This window comes from Vespa velutina, chromosome 11 (genome assembly GCF_912470025.1).
Source record: "Vespa velutina chromosome 11, iVesVel2.1, whole genome shotgun sequence".
In the NCBI taxonomy this organism is placed as follows: Eukaryota; Metazoa; Arthropoda; class Insecta; order Hymenoptera; family Vespidae; genus Vespa; species Vespa velutina.
The window spans coordinates 3,904,619-3,925,715 of NC_062198.1; the positions used below are offsets into that span (position 1 = coordinate 3,904,619).

The following is a 21,097-nucleotide window of genomic DNA, read 5'->3' on the forward strand; positions in this document are numbered from 1 at the left end:
CTTAGCCATGGATAGAGTTAACCATCATCGAGCTTTAACTTAATTATGAGATGAGATTTGACGAGCCGAGGAATACAGCGCAAATATCGTATTGGTTCTTTCGTACGTTCAGCTTTTTTCCCAATAGGGTACTAATTAAAACTGAAAGATGTAAAAAAAAAGAGTAGCAAATGAGTCTCATCAGAATCAGGAAATAAAAGAAATACTAAACTATCATTTTTACATCAGCGAGAACATTCAGGAACGAAATAAAATACTAGAAATCAATGAGCTCCGTTTTTTTTTTTTTTTTTTTTTTTTTTATAAAATACAACGAAAAGAAAATTAATTTTATAGTCACAGTGTAAACAGCAAACAAAACGGGCCTGATTAAAACGTTTTAAAGGTGACATTAAAAATTCTGTAAATATTCGTTTCGAATATAAAAACTCTTTTAATATTTATCTCTGTTCTCTGTGCCATACTAAATACTATATCGGGAAACATATAATATTTTAAGCAAAAAAAGAACTAACGAGGATCCATGTAAAATATAATAATTCCTTTCTTTTCTTTTCTTTTTTATTACCTTAACTATTTCATTAATATTTAGATTATCTGGACACAGAATAACTTAACATTCGAATTTCGTATTCAAGTAGCTAGTCCTCGACACGAACCCAATGAAATTGTAACGAAACGTAAAGTGGGAAGCACTCGAACAGGAGTTGAATCAAGAAGTTCCTATTTTCTCTCGACCCGTCATGAGAGGACTCACGATGCACGAAGAAGACACTTAAGCTTTTTCGAGTTTCCAACTCAGCCAAGGCGCGTTGAATAATTACTCGTTAAGACTTACCCGATTTTCTCTCATCTTACTGGACTTAACAAATTTGTATAAACCTCCTTTTCCGTTTATTCGGTAGTCAAGTGACATCACAGGTAGCCAAAACCCATCCTTTTCCTTTTGTAAGGATAATTGAAATAATCCTTCACTTTACACCAAAAATATTTTCATCCTGCGTGCAAATCCAATTCAATCTTGTACGATATTTTTCTCTTAAGATTACAAATTCTTTGTTTTCACGATAAACAAATACGTAGAATATTATTTCAAACTTATTTAAATCTTATTCCATTTATATATAATAAATAATGAAATGTACACAACAACAAACTTATTTCAAAGAAAATAGTAAATTTCAAATAATACAAGATAACATAAATTCAATCTAGGTTAACTTAATACTTTCTTTCTTCTAATTTACTCCAATCTCATGTTTCAGTGCGATCCTGGCGTAGCCGTGGACAGATTCTTCCACGCTCTCTACTCAAAAAGAACTAACAAGCTGATGCCTCTTCTTCTTGGTACAGCATGTTCCGAGGTAACTGAAACCTTGGCAAAGATCGTACGTCACTGGAACGTGATTCAAGTATCTTTTGGCTCGACCGCGCCTGCTCTCTCAGATACGACCGAATTTCCATTGTTCTTACGAACTGTTGCTCCGGATTCGAGTCACAATTCTGCGAGGATAGCTTTGATCAAACATTATGGTTGGGATACTGTCACCGCACTTTCACAAACTGGCGATATGTACTCTCTGGTAAGCAATCAATGACGAGTCTAATTACAATCCTATGATTTTGATTAACACGTTCCGTGCCAAATCGTTTTTGCTCGACTTTTCATTTAGGCCATTTAATGTTTTGACCAAAGATTGATATTCTTGTTTTAACAATCATTACATGTGTAATCATTTAATTATGTGTTTTGTTCTATACTACATTTTGTATAACGCCTCATTATTTTAATGAAAATATATTCTATGGATTTATATTTATTATAAAATATATGTTTTTATCGAATTAAATAAATATGTCAACGTCTATACACGTGGCCTGAATGTAAAGTTTAACATGTATCATCCATCCTACACGTGGCACGGAACGTATTAATAAATACGTTTAATCAATAAACAACTGAAAAAATTTTAAGACATTCTTAAAAATTTGTGAAATATCGTTGCAGGCAGTGAACGATCTTGTAACGGAGCTGGAACAAGCTAATATCACGTGCACGGCAACCATCACGTTCGCTGAAAATGATTACAAGGAACAACTGCGAACTTTAAAAGTAAGACAGGCTACAATTTTACGAAGTTTCTCAACGCATCCACGTTAGCTTCAAACTATATAAAATATAATCAATTTTCCTTTTCATCTCAGCAAATTCTCACGTCGTTTATTTTATCTAAAAGCGCTTCGAATATTTCTTCCAGGAACATAATCACCACAGCACTCTATTTAGTTACAAAAATTCCAATTAGATTTCGAAAGGTTTTAATTGGAAAATTATCGAAAGACGAGACGACTTCTTAAAACTTTTCGTTATAAGAAGCGTCACGTAAGAAGATACTACATAAAGGTACCCAGTCTTTTGTATAACGGAATTTATGAAGAAGAATTAGGGTGGTACATTAAAGCCCATTAGGTCGACGCGTTAAATGAGGCGAACGCAATTACTCTTACGCTCCGTTCAAGGAAGGCTGGCCCTAGTCGTTTTCGCGACTACGTGTGAAACACCCGAGTGCAACGTAGCGTCGAAAGTCAAGTGGAATTATTAACCTACTTTTCGTATGCATTAACTACGTTTTACGATTTCCAACAAACCGAAAGTCCCGCGTAAATCGAACTTTTCTCGCATTGTTCGAACGTATAAACAAGAGTATAAAGAAGAATAGTCTTTGTTACCGACTACTCGCTCAGCCTTATAAAAACCGAGGTAAAAGAAGAGGAGTAAAAAATAGACAAAGAAAAGAGAGAAAGAGAGAGAGAAAGAGAAACTCGACGAAAGATATCGATCCGCTACATATACGCGTAATAGATTCGTAAAACTATCAATTCTACAGAATCGTTTCGACGAGAATTCCCTGGGAACAATACTATCAAAAGGATAGAGGAGACATTTTGTCGTCGTTCGAACGATTCTCAGCTAGCGATAAAAACGATCAGAATGACCTGAAGACCAAATAAAGAAAATACAAATGTGTGATGACGCGTCATCTCTGTCAACGTAAAAAACACATTGAATTGATGATTTATTATTATTTAGTTTCTGAAGATATTTCGAAAAATTACAAGCACATGATCGAAAAAAGTGTTAAAATATGAAATGATTCACGAAGCATTGAAATCTGAAAAAAAAAAAAAAAGAAAAAAGAAAATGTTTGTCGAATAATGTTTCGTGAATAGAAACTCGTAACGATCCTCTCGTCTCTTTGACTATCCCCTTTCTAACGAACAATGTCGCTTGCAGATCGTTACGTGAGTTTCCTTTTCTCCCTTTCTCTCTCTCTCTCTCTCTCTCTCTCTCTCTCTCTCTCTCTATCTATCTATCTATCTATCTATCTATCTATCTATCTAACTATTTATCCATCTAATCCATCGTTCGATTCCGTTAGTAATCATTATCGGCTCGTTAATTACAAGATAATTACGCGCACGTTCTATCAACTTCACGTTTTATTACAGGAACTCGATACACGAATCATCATCAGCAGTTTCTCGTCACGACTAGCGCCCCTTATCTTTTGTGAGGTAAGTTTTTCTCTCATCTTTCTTATTCTCATTCAGCTCAAACTTTGTATATTTTACGAAAGCACTATGTTATAATTTTATTGAAAAATAATAATAGGAGTTCGTTCGAAAAAGTAAATCTTTCCAATGGTAATGTTCAAATCTATCATCATGATTTATAAAATAGTTATCGAATTTGTTTATAAATCAATATCTCACATAACTTTCAAGCACAATAGATACTTTTAAATTCAAATCAGATTGTATAAATATACATCGAAAGATATATCTTTGATTAATCTAATCTCCAGGTACAAAGAAAATGTACTAATTATTATAAAACTTACGTATATAGTTTCGTATCTTACATTCTTAGAGTATGTACTACGTAGAGCTATATACATGTACTTTCAGAAATTTTTCCTTTAAAAAAAAATCCACTCTCGTTCTAGTAGACATCATACACTTTTTTATAAACATCCCTCTCGCATGTTATTGCGTTAAAACAATGGAATATGCCAAGATTATCAAGCTTACGATTCCTCATAAAATCACATTACATAATACTTTGAATTTCTTTCTAAATACCACGTATGTCATATACATTAAAATTATAATCCAATAGAACTAGTGAAGTTTAATCAGTCGTCGCACACGTTCTACATTTTCAAAAGCAAAAGTTTTACTAAAAATTAATGTAAAAGAAAAGAACTGATACGAATTGGGAGAAAAACTTTTTTTCAAACAACTTTTTACATGTTATTTCAAACGTTGAAAAATTCTTTTACGAAGTCTAAAATAAAAACGTCAGAGGAAAATAAAATCTGTCAGGGTTGCATTCCTTAAAGCGGATATCTTTTAGAACAAGAGATACTGCGCTTTTAAGTTTCTTTAAAACCTAATGGCTTCCGTTTTAGGAAGGATGTAAAATAAAGATGTTGCTCTTAAGATATATCTCGGCTCTTAAAACTTCTGCGACTTAATTGTGCGTATCTTCATGTGAACACATGATAAACAATTCGACGAATAGAATTTCTTCTTTATAAATTGCAAAGATCGATCTGGTCGATCGGATCTTGGTCAACCGTAAGAACGATCCAATAAACCGATCGTCAGCATTCACCGAGTACATTATATTAAGCAATATCTCTAACGGGCTTTCCTGACACTCAAACGAATCGATTCGACCATTGCTTTTTCAATATTTAATAGTCATTTATTATTCTGGTATCCGAGAGAATATTTTCGTCTCCACCTCTATATATCTATAACTCATACAATAAGAAACAAGAATTATGAAAAACGATTTCTTACTTGTACTTCCTGATAAATGTGAATAACGCACGCGAGAGAATGACGTATTAACGTGTCTAGTTTTATGAATGAGTACATCGATCCTAATAGAATTGGTTGGATCATTTACCGTTTCTCCTTGTAACATTCGATCACATCAAATTAGGATACGAACGAGTCATGTGAAAAGTGAAATAAAGAAGAAGAGAAAAGTTCCAAAATGAAATATAAAAATTTAATTCATGACGCTAAACACGTCGAATGCCATATAAGCCATCGATGGCCCAAATTGAACTTTCCATTCAGGCCATTGTTGTTACTTTATATAAAACAAAACATAATCATGCACGAGGAAATATATTGTTATTATCATCAAATTATCGATTGTGTTCTTTCAATTTCTTTTGTTGTTTTTTATTGTTATATAGTGACAAACGCATAAATTGCACGATCTCGCACAAGATATAATAATAATTGAAATAAGTAAGAAATTATATCGATCAATCATTTTATTCGAAAATATTACAGAATAACAATTTATATTGTTCCATATTGGAATATTTAGCACACATACCCTCGACGGTCCAATGGACTTTCTCACAAGGGTCATTTATTATTATACGAAATACATATCTTTGAATATCTGCTAAATTCCTTGGAATATTTTCTAAACGATAAAGGATAAAAAAAAATTTTTTTAATTAATAATATTAATTATATATTTAGTGTTTATAGGTCATATTAGATATTACATCTTCTTCTCTACGTTGATTATTTGTTTAGTTTTATAAGTATCATAACTGTAAAAATAATCTGACGTCTAATCTCTTAATTATTTCTTACAAAAATAAATGATAAAATTTACGATTCGAATCGTCCATTATTTATATTTTTACAAATGAAATAAAAATGTACAATTCTTCTCTCCATTAACGATTTTCAATTTTTCGCACAAATGCATTTTCAGTCATGCGAACCGAATCTCAAGTTTTTTTCTTTTGCTAGAAAGAACGGCAACGATTTCTTCTACCTATCAATGAACGGTACTTAATTTTCCACGCGATCGATTGGAACATACTTTTGTTGAAATTCTTTAAAATTCTCTAAAATAATAAGATCGGTAAAATAATAACAATGTGACAAATATTATAACTAATGTAATTAATAACGAATTCATAAAATAAAAAAAATTCTATTTCGAAATTCTGAATAACTTTTACTATTAATCTCGGCGGTCAGGACTTTAAATTCTAGACCATATATATCTTTATTATCACTTTTACTACTTTTCCTAGTTGAAGTGCAAGGTAAAGAAAGAAGAACCCGATTTACGGCAGAGAGAAAGTTCGATACTGTGAAATGATGGTTGTATCGATTTTTTCTTTCGTCTTTTTTCTCCTTTTTTATCTTTCTTTATTTTTCGTTCGGGATTTCGGTAAAGACTATCATTTGCCTTACTCGTATTTCTCTCACTAGAATGACTTTTTTCTTTAAATAAATCGATGCTCAAAGAGGCTTAAAATTTTCTATTTTTGAAGTTATTAAAACACAATGGAGTTCATAATATCGAATAACATTCGTTGACAATTGTGTTGAACAAGTTAAAATTCAATTTTTTCGAGTTAAAACTATCTGCTAGAAAGTATTTCAGATAAAGAATGGAAACTATTTCTACTGTAACATTGTTCCTTCATCAATAATCCGTGTATTTGGTTCAAAGAGAACGCAATGTTTTCTTGCTTTTTGGAAAAGATATTTTATGAATTATTTCAATTTTTTTTTTTTTTTATACGATATACGATATTTTAGTACTGTAAGTAACATTTTAATATCGATTGTCGTTGCTTTAAAAGTAGTTAAAGGTCGGTGTTGATTGAAAGAAACGAATGGGGAGAAAGGAAAGGCAGAAATAAATGAAAGAAGGCAAATGGACGTATATATACTTTATAAAGACTTTACGAAGGATGGCTCTCTTGATGTCATTTCTCATTATATCGAAGGGTGTCTATCCTTCGGGAAAAAAAATAATCATTAATAATGTCTAAATCCATCATCTATTTCTTTAGTCAGAATTCTTCATCCTACGATAATTCTGACAATAATTCCGATTGATCTAGTTCTGTTATTAAATGCAAATAAATGAAGTATAAAAAGCAAAGCTATTTAAACATACTCCAGAAAATTTCAAGAATATACAAAAACAGAAAAGGAACACAGAAAGCAGGTACTCAAGGAAATTGAATTTCAGGAAAGAACTGGCCGACATTATCACGAAAATAACTCGCACAATTCCAATACGGAGCCAACGAAAATGGTTAAATAAAGAACGGACGATTAATAATCCATATAGCTGTATTATCTTCCCTTGTTTCCAGGCTTGGAAACTCGGTATGCACGGAGGGGATTACGCCTGGATTCTACCAGGTGACACCATCGATCTGACAAATCCATCCGAGATGACAAACGATTGGTGGGAGTCAGGACCCGAGGAATGTTCAGCCCTTCAGTTGTCGCAGGCTTTGGATGGTTTGATCATCGTTAAAAGCTACGGTTCCGTTCTTAAAGGAGAGACCAGCTTTTCGGGCTTGGTAAGATTTGACTAAAATGCAGGCAAATCGATTTTACTTGATCGAGTCTCGATCGATAATATTTAATCAAAAAAAGGAAAGGAAGGTATATATGTGTATATGTGTATGTGTATATATATATATATATACACATCGAACGTGGCCGTTAATAAAAGCCGGGATTTATAATAATAAAATACGTAACGATCCAAATTAGACTAATGGAAGTCTACGAAAATCTCTTTTCGTCTTACTCTCGGTCTTCCACTTTAAGCTTCGCATTCTTTCTTCTCTTTCTTGTTTTAAGTTCTCATCGTGCTGGTCGTTTCGTTCCATCCTTCAATTAATCGTGAAAACGATATTACTTGGAAACTTATCTACCGTCCTTGTCGATTTAAGCCAAAGTGTAATAATCTTTATAATAATAAAAGGGATCAAACGTTAATATATATATATATATATATATATCGATACGCTTCATACAATTACCAATTAAAGAGAAAAACTACTGTTTTCTCAGCTGACGGCAAGAAACACTACGCATGTTATGTTAGAAAACTTTTAGATATAATAATATCTAGGGTAATTCTCTTTGTCACGGATATATAATAATAATCATAAACTTCTGAAGAGAAGCGAAAACGGGAGCAAGCAGAGAGAAGAAAGCTAGTTTGCAGCTGTTTGTAGCTTTTATCATTGTTGAAGTTACTAAGAGATGAAGTCACTGGCATTCCATATTCTTGATTCAAACGAGCAACGCTCAGCCGGAGAAAGAGAATACTTGGAATATTTTATTGACGTTCTCGATATCTACCAAAATTGCTATACTCTGGTAATCAAACTAATGAATAGGTTGAATTTAGTTGAATTTAAATAACTTTACAAAGTTAAACAAATAAAAGGAAATTTTTTACTGAATTAAGAAAAGAGGATACTCGTATTCTTTCATTACACTTCTACTTTAAAGAACATTCACTTCTTAATATTTATCGGTTGATACATTAAAATTCAAATAAAATGTGAAACTCTATTGTTTTATTCTCCGATTGCGTCGCCGACTGCATAAGTATGCGACTGCTCTTTTAATATGTGCGTCACAGGGCACTTCTTTTATTTTATATATATATATGTGTATATATATATATATATATATATATATATATATACACACGTATACATATATAATCTTGCTTTGGCCCGTTGAAAGCCGAACATTTCGTGTAGGCGGCGAATGGCCGACTTCTGCTACGTTTCAATTGTCATCGTTCGCTTCTCTCGTATGAAATATTCTGGGGAAAAAATAAGCCGGGCACTTCTCTTCTTTAAACCATTCCACTTCGTGCGTCGATGTTTCTCAAGGACATAAGAAAAATAGACCTTTCGCTACGAAAACGACAAAATAGAATTCAAATAATTAAGTATTATAAACTAAAGTAAAATAGATAGAGTGAAACAATTAAAAGATTGTATGTTCTAATAGATTAATTTTAACACGGATAATAAGAAAAAAAGACTAAAACCAACGATCTAAATGATATCGTTGAATTATACAAGCAACGTGTAATTGAAATGATAGAAGATTGTTTAAAAAATTATCTTATAGATAGAAAATTCTAATGTATACAATTTTCGATTTTATCCATGCAAATATACAATAATCCATTCAATTTAGTAAAAAAATCTCAATCTATAATCAGAGCTATCGCATTAAGATGATTATAGATCAAGATCGATTAATTTCGTATCAACGAGTATGTTGATAAGCGGAGAGATCTCGATTATACGAAACCATAGAAAAGCCTTCGAGAATGATATGTACATGATCGATAAAAAGCAATTTCGATCATTTATAAGACAAGACTTTGTTGATCCTTCACTAGTCTTCTTCCGATGTCTCTTCTCTTTCAATCCTTTAAGATTTACATTTATTAAAACGACTTATAACGTTAACGTGATTCGATGAGAACACAAGTAAACATTGATTCATATATTAATGTATTGCATTAAACATATTAAACATATCAAATTCGCATGATCGTACGGATCTATTTCATAGAACGATATAATATGCAATATATCCTTTAAAGCGAATGTACCATTGAACATGTTTAACCTACTTTTTCGGTACAAGGACTTTAGCCAATATTAGAGATATTATTAATATTTGCTAATTTATTTAACAAAACTGACTTCTTTCGCAGACAACCAGAGGCTTCATTTCGGAACTTGCGAAACGAGGTGTAACTCATTCGAAATTTGCTGCTCAAACGTATGATGCTGTCTGGGCAATGGCATTGGCTTTGGCCAATACTGAAACTATACTAAATCGAATGAATAAGAGCATGGCACAATATACGCACACAAATAAGGATCTTATCCAACATCTCCTCGAACAACTTAAACTCTTACACTTTATCGGTGTTTCGGTAAGTGCACGTAACTAACGAGGGAAAATTCCTGTAAGAGGAAAACTCTTCATTCTCATCTTTAAAGAAAAATAAGTATTGTTTATTAAAGGAGAAATTAAAAATTTATCGAACAAGGACATTTGGCTTCTTTCGTGAGTTATTTCCAAATAAATATACACTATCCATCATTTCTGTAGCTAAAAGGAGGATTTATTAGCTTAGCGATGTTACGTCGATATTTCACCGAAAAGAGTAAAGCGAGAAGTTCATTTTTACAACGTTTCTGCTTTTAGGGGCCAGTTTTTTTTGACGGTGCAGATCGCGTCGGAATCACCGCCTTCTATCAAATGCAGGGTAAGTTAAAACATTAGATTAATCTTGATATATTCTCTTTATACATTATAAGCATACATAAATGAGAGGTGCTTTTCTGAATATATACGTTGTCCTAAATATTTGTTAGAACCTACCACATCTGACATTTTTAATGGACCTTTAAATCCATTATATTGATCCCAAGATAAAAGATATGGTTTACTGTTATTTGTCCCAAATAAATTCTATCCCGGTACTAATTTATTTATTCTGAAAGAGAACAATGACATTGATAATAACGGATGCACTTGTTGTTCGACGCGTGAAATGCCCGTAGCTTTGCTGAAATCATCAGCAATTATGTACGCGTAATACTATAATAAATCGCATATCCTCTTCACATATCGCGGCTAACTGACACATAAGCGGTTGGATGATTCCATTTATGAGATTTCTATTGTGAAGTGCAGATCGCAACGATGCACACGCTATATCTCTGTTACGGTAAAAGCATTCGTTTATAACCGATATATCGTGAAAGCTATGCTCGGAGCCCACCACGAAAGATCATGTTACCGTGCAGAGAAACGATTTTTCTTAGAGATTCTACGGCAATAGAGGAACATTAAAAAGAAAATTATTGAAGAAAATAAGAAATTTTTTAACTATCAAAAAGTTACCATGTATTGAATTACTAATAAATCTTATGATATTAAAGTCTAAATTATTATTATTATTATTATTATTGTTTAATCATATTCTTTGTGTATATAATGCACGTCATCGCCTATAAAATAAATTTTTTTCTTTACTATAATGGTTTCAAGAACTCGTTAAATTTTACGACGTAAAAGTTTCGTGAAATTATAATTTACGTAAGATGAGAAATAAATGACAACAACGTAACAAAAAGATAATAATATCCAAGATCAAAAAGAAACCTTTGGATAATATTTTGAAAAGGTCTCGAAGCATTATGACAAATTTTAATTATATCATCGGCATAATAGAATAAAAATGTTATTTCTACACGATATACTTTCACCTCGCGCTTTCTAATGAGTGAATATTTTTGACAATTTTTTCTCACTGGACTTTGATAATTATAACATGGTTGGTACGCACGATAATTATGTCCTTCTTGGCTGGCTAACAAAATAAAAAAAAAAACATACTTCATATATTCCTGGATAAGTTAAAATATCATTTCGAATAAAATCATTTTGAAAATGAATTCGTTTTCTACGTAAAATGAATTAATTAAACATGATGAAAGAACGGTAATGATCATCGATTCGTAATTAAAAAATACTTCTACGTTCTCAATTCTGTGTATATAAATTGTGGAAATGGCACATTTAACTGTCAACGAAATACACATGATTATATTTTAAGATCAAATGTCTAACGAGTTCTATATCAATTCGCTTATATATATATATATATATATATATATATATATATATATATATATATATATATGTGAATAAAAATAAAAATAAATTATCTACATCGAAAAATTTGCCGATAAAATAATTTCTTCAATTAATTATAATTTAAATTTCACTCGAATTCGAATTGATGCGATAACTGAAAAATATAAAAAGAAAAAAAAAAAGGAAAAAGTGGAGAAATCGCACGAAATAATTAAATCGACTGAAGTGAGTTTGGAAATGCATGCAAATCCTATGATGAATGTGCGATCAGTTAATATAACAAAAAGTAAAACAACCACAAGAACGAATTAAACATCGAATTCTATTAATTTTTCCGATAACAAGCCGATCAAGTTGCGCATAGTATTTATCACCACAGTTCAATTAATGACCAATTAAATTATTATCGCGACTGTCCATTTTCATAGAAATAATCGATTACGCGAAATGTAATACTCAGTTAACTAATCTTTTAGTTATTAATGTAGACTAAATGTTAATGTTATATTGAATTCATCGTTAAATAATGGTATTTAATTAATTTTCATAAAATTCAACAGAACACAATATTTGTACACTGATCATTTTAAATTAGTTTTATTCATCCAAGTATAATAATTTTTCTGAATAAGTACTCTTTGTGTTAAATCGAGGCTAGTCTATAATCTTAATTAATTAATAAACTATGACATTTAACTCTCAGAGCTTAGTAAAAAGTTTGAGAATCTTTCTCATGAGAAAAAGATGTGAGCAAACGTACGGTTACCGTGATCTTTTGCGATTTCTACAACTTGGAAAGTAAAGGCCGTAAGGCATTTTCGATATAAAGAAGATCGTGAACTATAAAACGAGAAGGAATTGTAGAATAGAAGCTTCATGCGAATGGGGCCAAAGATACTTGGCATTCTAACGACAGGATATTGGCAAAGCGACGATGAATAATTAATCGGAAGAGAACTTCTCTTGGGAAAACGAAAGAGAACAAAAAAGGTTAAGATAGAGACCTCGCGTGATAGTGAGAAAGAGACGATAGCACCGGTCAATATTTCTGTCCTTCGTACAAACTCAAAATGCAACAATAAAAGTAAACATTCTGTTAGGAAAAGTTGGAGAGAGAGAGAGAGAGAGAGAGAGAGAGAGAGAGAGAGAGAGAGAGAGAGAGAATGAGGTGGTCTGTGCAGCTACTGGAGAATTTAGACGGTCGATTTCTACCTCGAAATCGAATTAAATTCGACGCTGATAAATGCATCAGAGCGAATACGAGCAAAGTGGCTATTGGAAATGCATTGGAACACATATAACAAAATGAATTTTGGCAGCAAGAATAACAAAACAACATGTTTGTTACGTAGTAACGTTTATAATAACTCGAGGAAAATATTATTCTTGAAATATAAAAAAAATATCTCTGTTGAAAACAATTTTTTTACTATCCATTCATTCCTTTTTCTTGATTATTAAAAAACTTTAAGGTGCTATTGCATGAATATATGCTGCTTCGAAAAACAGAATTAATAACAATGGCCAAAGGGTCAAGAGATTTTTCTTCTTCTGAGAAACAATACCGATGCATAATTTGAATGTACCGACTGCATCGGAATGTTTATGATACTACGCCAAGAATGCATGGTGAAATAATGGCACCGGAATGACTATATAAGAACATTCTGCGCATAAAAAGATGCCAACGAAAATGTACGATCTATGATCTTCAATAAAGGAACGTAACGTATGTCGCTTGTAATATCACGATAAATACTTAGGACACATGAGAAAGAAGTCCATTAATTTGACGAGATTTAATAGAGAATGTTCCGTAGCTGTGTTTACTGGTACAAGCCGATCGATCACGGTGAAAAGAAAAGAGAACGCGACAAGCCGTGTCGAAAAATCGAGGCCGCGATTCATTACTTTCTTTGTTTCGACTCGATTGTCTCTCGGTCGACAAAAATCAGGCTGGACGGAGAATCGTACAATCTCTTAAAAGCTTCGACAGAAAATTGTGACATACCGATCCTCGCCTCTTTTCCAAACCTGGCTTCCTATTTAAATTCTTATCCAAGACTTTGATACAAGATAGATATTCAAATATAGCGGAGGGGAAGATATCGATTCGATGATCGGTAAATTTCTCAAAATTCCATTCGAATGATATTTAAGTTAAGGAGAGAGAGAGAGAGAGAGAGAGAGAGAGATTTTTCGTGCAGCATCTCAACAGTATTCTGCTCAAGAGAGATCGTTCGTTCAGCTCGTTAACCTTACGAACGGCACGGACTATGATCTTCAATTATCAAATTGTTCTTTTTTTATTTCTATTTTCTTTTTTTTTTATTTTTTATTTTTTTTTTTTTTTTATTTTTACTACCTGCACTTTCAGGCATCGATTTTAGATAAAGTCAATGAACTGGCACGAATTTACTCTCGCTCAATGGGACTAGCCTAAAAGGAAGCATACGTTTTTCGTATGTTTCGATACATTGGATATATCATCGTTGCACTTCTTTATGTCGTATTTTCTCTCTCTCTCTCTCTCTCTCTCTCTCTCTCTCTCTTCGTTCCTCTTTTTTTTCTTTTTTTTTTTTTAATTGTTCCACTTACACGAGCATCACGTTATCCGGATGGACTTGTCGAATTGTGTCGAACGATCCTACAGCTATAATCCATCAAATCGAGCTTCGAGGGGTGGTCGCAATCGACCTCTTCGATGATACGCTTCGAGAACGCAAACCCCGAGGCTAAAAAAAAAAAAGAAGAGAAAGAAAGAAAAGTTTGGACTTTCTCTCTCGAAGTGCTGATAAATCGTGTGACAGAAACCTGGCATCGTTTCACAATGCCGATCTTTCGACGTAAAAGAGTATCACTATGAGAGAGCAGTCCGGAAAATGATAGGAAAATTGAAAGTAACCTGACTCGTTTTCTTTGTTAGCCCCGGACAAATTTCTTCTTGGCATCATAACGTATCATTCCGATCACTTTAAGATTATCTTTTGTTACTTCTTTAATAAAAAAAAAAAAAAAAAAAAAAGAAAGTATAACGAAAAAAAAAAAAAAGACTTTGACAGCAAATTTTTTATTGTAGGATTTGTTAAAAAGTCCATTTTAACGTGCGACGTAGAAAAAACAAGGCCGTAAAATTGCAATCGATGAAAAAAATAAAATAAACTGTGAATTTAGTGCGTACATTGTTGAATGTTATTTCGGGAAAAAGAAAAAAAAAAAAACATTATAAATTTGAGAATACGACGAAAAAAGAAACAACGTTTTTGAAGTACAAACGAGACGTTGCAAGAGATTCGCACAAAAATATGAATACGTCGGGTAAAGAAGCTAGCAAGGATTGTCACGCGTTTGTCAAGGGAAATTATCTGTTCCATGTTTCAAGTCGAAAAATACTATGAATAAAGGTCTCTAAGACGCTAAAGTATAGATGGAAAAGGAACTCTTAGAAAGACTTTGACGTTGATTTTATCACGATTTTTACAATAGAAATTCGTATCGACGTATTATTTTTTTTCTCGATGTAATCAATGTATTCTGTTTTTTATCCTCCTAAAAATAATTCTCGTGTGCGTTAAATTCAACAAAATTTCGCATCATTTTTTATCGCTTTATTCGGAATTTTTTTTCTTTTTATTGCAGAAAAAAATTCGAGAAGATATAACAGAGAAAGAGAAAGAGAAAGAGAGAGAACTCAAGAAGAGCAAAAAAAAGAAAGGGGAAGAAAGTTTCGATAAGAGTCACAAAAAAACAACGTAGATCCAAAGTTCAAAAAGTTTTCGTTCTTAGTCTCAAGCTTCTTTAATAAAGTTGTGAAGAGACAAAAAGATGATTAGAAGTATAGAAAATCTTCTTTTTCTGATTTCAGGATCAAATTTCTTGAACGATAAAAAAATCTCGAAATAATAACAGATTCAAATATTTTGATTTTGTATTATTTAAAACTTTCTAACAAATGACAAATAGACGTAACGTAATTTCGTTTAATAACCCCATTCGCGGAGGACTCTTAAAACGATCCGTAAAAAGCAGATAAAAAAAAAACGAATATTTCGACAATAAATGCGACGTTTTTTCGCATACTGTGAACGAGCACATGTATAATAGAGAGAGAGAAAAAAAAAGAAAGAGAGAGAGAGAGAGAGAGAGAGAGAGAAAATACCGTTTTAAAGATTCATCGAAAGATACGTCCAAGTATTTGGTGAATGCGAACTTCGAAAAACGATCATGCAACCACTTTTATTTTTATTATTCGAGTTCTGTCGCCTATCTTTATCTGTCGTTAAAAAGTAGACCAGACGTGTTTATAAAAATTTATCTTATCGATTTGTCGTACTACTCGAAGAGAGATCATCTTATCTCGTTGCTTCTTCGTTTCTTTAATATTCCTACGATGAATACTTATATATATATATATTTTTATATATATTCTTTGATAAATAATTTTATTCTTATCGACGATCATTGTTTTTATCATCAAATTCTCTCTTTTTATATCCTCGTATCGTTTTATAATCGTATGATCGATGAATCAAAATTGTCAAAATGATCAATAAATTTGTAATATGAATCATTCGTTCGAATCTCATAATTCGTTCAAAATCATTTCAAAAAGAGTTTACGAGGAGAATTCATCGACATGGACATTGGCGAGCACTTTTACGACTTTAATTTTCAACTCAGTTATATCCTTTGGACTTATCGACTTTGGTCGATAAGTTGACATAGGTATATACGTACATACATACAGCGTATGTAAAAAGTAAAGAAAAAAGAACAAGTCGAAAGAAGAAATCGAAAAGAAAAGAAAAAGAAATTTCAAAAATCGTCAAGCGCGAAAAGGGAATTAAAGTCTCGGTTCTGATCGAACTAGCCTTTCCAACGTCTCTGTAGCTCTTTACACTGAAACGAAACCAATTATCCTCAATTCGTGCTCGGCCAACAAGATTCGATCGCAACGGCAAAACGTAATCCCCTGAAATGATTACACGGACTCGTCCATTCGTAAAGGATACGACGATTCAATTCATCGAAAAACAAAATGCCGATTATCTTGATTCTAAAAAAAATCTGATCCATCAAACAATTCATCTTTCCCGCTTACCAAAAAAAAATAATTTTAATTGATATTATCTACGTTATTTTCTTTCTCTACAAGTAAATTCTCTATAGCGATCTAGAACACCTAACAATGGCCGATTAACGTTGGCTTTCAGTCGCCATAAAGCAAAGGTATAATTGCCGCAATAATGTTCCGAACGATAGAACACCGAGCAATAACGAATTTATGATTAGTTACTGGCGTTATTGCCCCGATGTATACAATCTCGTATATATATATATATATATATATATATATATATATATATATATATTCTTGCACGTATCTATACGTTTGTATTTATTATACCTTCATTATTATTATAAAGAGAACATGAAAGATATCGATCGTATAAAAATTTTCCTATTACAGGCCGTTCTATTAGAGAGATAGCGATCTTCACTCCAGAAGATGGGAAATTGATAATGAACTGTCCAGGATGCGTCGCTACAAGATGGCCCGGAGGGCATCCGCCTGCAGCTCGTCGGGTCTTCCGGTAGTATCACTCTTGATTTAACCAAACGATCTTTGATTAAGTTCACGCGAGACTCGCCTTTCGAGCTATGTTCCTAAGTGGTCGTTAACATTTATAACGAATTGAATGATAGTAATTTTGCATGAAAATCGATACGATATTTTAAATATAATTCGCTTCTGGGATAAAATGAATGAATAAAATGAAAATGATTATCAATGACTATAGCCAATAATAGTTTGAAATTTAAAGAAAATATTGTATAAAGCATGCTTATAAGATTTGTTAAAGAATGTTATACGTTCGAAGAAAACGAAGGATAATCTCTGAGTAATCATACGGAGTCGGATCAAAAGTTCTCTCACAAGTATAATGAGACAATTTCGATGCTACGATTAAACTTTCGCGTCTCTCTCTCTCTAAACTCAAAGAGGTCATAGTAAGTAGAACGAGGAATTTCAGGGGATTATCCTCGTGCTCTCTTCGTGGTCGCGTAAAATGTTAACCAAATCGTTTACATATACTATCTATCGTTTGTACATTTATCACGATTCACGTTGGCTTCCATTGATGTTTCTACTATATTTTGTACATATCGTCGTAACAATGAAATAGTCAAAGCTCGAACGACCAATTCCGACATCTTGATATAAATTTTTACTCAGCTTTACGGTATTCATTTTTTATGCAGGTTAAGAGTGGTGACAGTAGCACCTGCAGCTTTTCTCGCGGTTACCTGCTTAGCCAGCATCGGCGTTGCCCTGGCAATCGCCTTTCTCGCATTCAATCTTCATTTTCGAAAGCACAAGTAAGCTCTAAGATCTAGAGTGCTTCGTAGAAAAAAAAAGAGAGAGAGAGAGAGAGAGAGAGAGAGAGTAAAAGAAAAAAAAAGAAACTTTATTTAAATCATGCTCGCTTGCTCGCAGAAGTATTAAACTATCGAGTCCCAGACTAAACAATATGGCTGCAGTTGGTTGCTGTCTCGTCTATGGTGCGGTTATACTACTTGGACTTGATCATGCAACACTTCCAGACAGTGATGATTATTTTCCGACCGTGTGCACCGTGAGAATCGTTTTCTGATAAAATATCATTTATAAATTTTCTCTATTAAAATCAACTCATTGTTATATTCTCTTTTCTAGGCAAGAGTTTATCTGTTATCAGCTGGTTTTTCCTTAGCCTTTGGTTCTATGTTCACGAAAACTTATCGAGTTCATAGAATCTTTACAAGAAGCAGAAGCGGAGTCGTCAAAAACAAGGTTTGGTTTCAAATTTATTTTAATATGATTTTACTTTGAAATAGAAATACGTAATAAAAAATCTTGTCTCTTTTGATGCAGTCAAACATAGTGTTGATTTGCTTAATTACGTTAAAGCACAGAAATTAGGGAAAGAATTTCTTTCTCTCTTTCTCGATGTTTCTCTCTATCTATCTATCTCCCTCTCTTTCTCTCCCTCTCTCTCTCTCTCTCTCTCTCTCTCCCTCTCTCTTTTTCCTCGTTCTAGAGCGTCTGGTGCGCTCAGACGGGATTGATTCGATTAAATCCCATGTATAGAGTAAACCACGCTGTAGGAGGGGAGAATTGATACAATTAACGTTTACGCTTTCAATTAGCGATAGCTGCTCTTGGTATAATAAATTGCAAATAAAATCACTGTTAGTTTCCTTCGATCCCATAACTTCGGCAATCATTATACATATGCAACGAAAACGAGATGCATATGCAAAAATCGAGGAGAAACTAGAGTCGTTCTCGTAAGAATGTCCAAATATGCAGGATATTTGAATTTCTCGCTTTTATTCGAAAAATATTTCATGTTCGATCATACGTATCCATCCACAATAAAATTAAATCTAATAGGAAAACTATATATTAGCATATGATTAAATGAAAGAACTAAAAATGATCGATTTTAATCGTACTAGAAATATTATTCCATATGATTCATACACGACGTGAATATATCATTCCTAGCTGCTACAGGATACTCAACTGATAAGCCTAATCTGCATACTGCTGTTGATCGACGGTCTAGTAGTGACACTTTGGGTAACCTTGGACCCAATGCAACGTCACCTGCGTAACTTAACCTTGGAAATAAATCCGCAAGATCGTGGCGTCGTCTATCAACTCCAGGTACAAGACAATCTGTAAATGTAAACGCGTATATCTGTCAATGATTTTCTCGAACGAAATGCAAGTTGTCCCAAAAGGATCCTCAGTAACGTTACTTGTAATTACCGTTAACGATCCGTGACCAATTAACTCCTTGCCTTTGCTCCTTCCGCGTAGGTGGAGGTGTGTCGTTCACAGCACACTAATGGCTGGTTGGGTGCACTTTACGTTTACAAAGGCTTGTTACTCATAGTCGGTGTCTACATGGCCTGGGAAACAAGGTGAGCTTTCAGAGCAAAGATCGTCAGGCTCGTTAATCCATAGCTTCCCATTGATTGAACTTTCCTCGTCGGTTGACTTCGGTGAAAAGTATTTTGATACGAAGTATACGTAAACGAAATTTTTTATCCCGATTTTATTCCAATTAAGAGAAAACTTACAATTTTACATCCTTTGGTATGAACAAAATTATTTTGGAAATATTTTTAACGATCCGATGTATTAGCCTGATGCAATAATTAACGCTATTTCGAGCCAAAATATAATCGCAGGGAATAATGAGCATACTATGGGGAAATAATCCATAGCAATTTAGCTAATTAATTACATCGTTCAGCGACAATTTCAACTCGAAATGAGACAGAAACCTACGGAATGGGGTGCACTGCTGTAGATAAGGATAAAAACAATGGGAGACCTATTATTTTACCTCTTTAAAGTGAATTCGTTTTTCCTCATTGAAACTGCTATAATACTTTGTGAAAGCTTCCGCGCAAAGGAAAATGTACTTTAATTTAACAATCCCGACTTATTCGTTAATTAAACAATTAAAATGCTAACTGCGATATAAATGGCCAAACGCGTTTCGGATATTCGATTTCTTCCATGGAACAGAGAAAAAAGTTTTGAATTGAAAACCAAATGCACTTTGTTACAATAAAATGTAGTATCATGATTCTTGATATTTCGTTCAATATATCACTGATGGATAGATCAAATCAAACATCGATCGGCAAAATTTTATTCTAGTTTTAAAATTTAATAATAAAAAAGTGAGATAATATGGTAGACGAAACAAATAGAAAATAAGAAAACTTTATCGAAGAATAAAGTCAAAGTCAAAACTCTTTCTCGCGAAATAGATAGTGGTTGCTACGACGAAAAACGCACGTCTCATGATAGATTTACGGAAATCTAATAGACGAAATGAAAAAGGAAAGATGAGATTCTAAAAAGAAAAAGAAAGAAATTCAATCGCATTTCGGAAATGCAGAACGTGAATACGAACTTTCCTCGAATGATTCGGGTGACAAAGAAGGTCGATCTTGCTCGATTCGAGTTAAACGAGATTATCAGGAATTCTCTTGAAATTCACACTTTTCGAATTTTCTAACGCATAGAAGAAAACAAATTTAATGGAAACTCTTTCCAGGCACGTGAAGATACCAGCTTTGAACGATTCCCAATACATCGGCATGAGCGTCTATTCCGTAGTAATAACTTCTGGTATCGTGGTCGTGTTAGCGAATTTGATGTCCGACCGGGCAACCTTGGCCTTTGTCACGATCACTGCTTTAATCCTGGCCTCAACAACAGCAACGTTAGCATTGCTCTTTTTACCTCAGTTGGCGAACATTCTTGCTGGAGAGAGAGCCGATCCTGTCGTCCAGAGTCTCGGCTTAAAGATCGAATGCAACACAAGGAGATTCGTCACGGACGATAGAAGGTAAGAGGGCTTTTCTCGATCGAAATGGAAGGAAGAGGGTGAAAGGCGGAAGCCTTTAGATAACGGGAAACGACGATAAGAAATAAATTCTATCTTGGGCAAGT

At 33.1% G+C, this 21,097-nt stretch overlaps 1 protein-coding gene across 4 annotated transcripts in view; it reads left to right on the forward strand.

Moving 5' to 3' along the window:
• LOC124952827 (gamma-aminobutyric acid type B receptor subunit 2) overlaps positions 1-21,097 on the forward strand; it is a 41,841-nt gene that overhangs the window by 15,625 nt on the left and 5,119 nt on the right. For 2 of the 4 annotated variants that reach the window (XM_047503299.1, XM_047503301.1), the window contains exons 3-15: positions 1,266-1,583; positions 2,009-2,113; positions 3,511-3,576; positions 7,224-7,436; positions 9,617-9,841; positions 10,117-10,177; positions 17,045-17,168; positions 17,839-17,955; positions 18,074-18,212; positions 18,293-18,409; positions 19,127-19,288; positions 19,445-19,548; positions 20,700-20,993. In XM_047503299.1, coding sequence (XP_047359255.1) covers positions 1,266-1,583; positions 2,009-2,113; positions 3,511-3,576; positions 7,224-7,436; positions 9,617-9,841; positions 10,117-10,177; positions 17,045-17,168; positions 17,839-17,955; positions 18,074-18,212; positions 18,293-18,409; positions 19,127-19,288; positions 19,445-19,548; positions 20,700-20,993 — 2,045 coding nt within the window. The remainder of the gene's footprint in view (positions 1-1,265; positions 1,584-2,008; positions 2,114-3,510; positions 3,577-7,223; positions 7,437-9,616; positions 9,842-10,116; positions 10,178-17,044; positions 17,169-17,838; positions 17,956-18,073; positions 18,213-18,292; positions 18,410-19,126; positions 19,289-19,444; positions 19,549-20,699; positions 20,994-21,097) is intronic. The other 2 variants (XM_047503300.1, XM_047503302.1) reach the window with 2 other exon arrangements.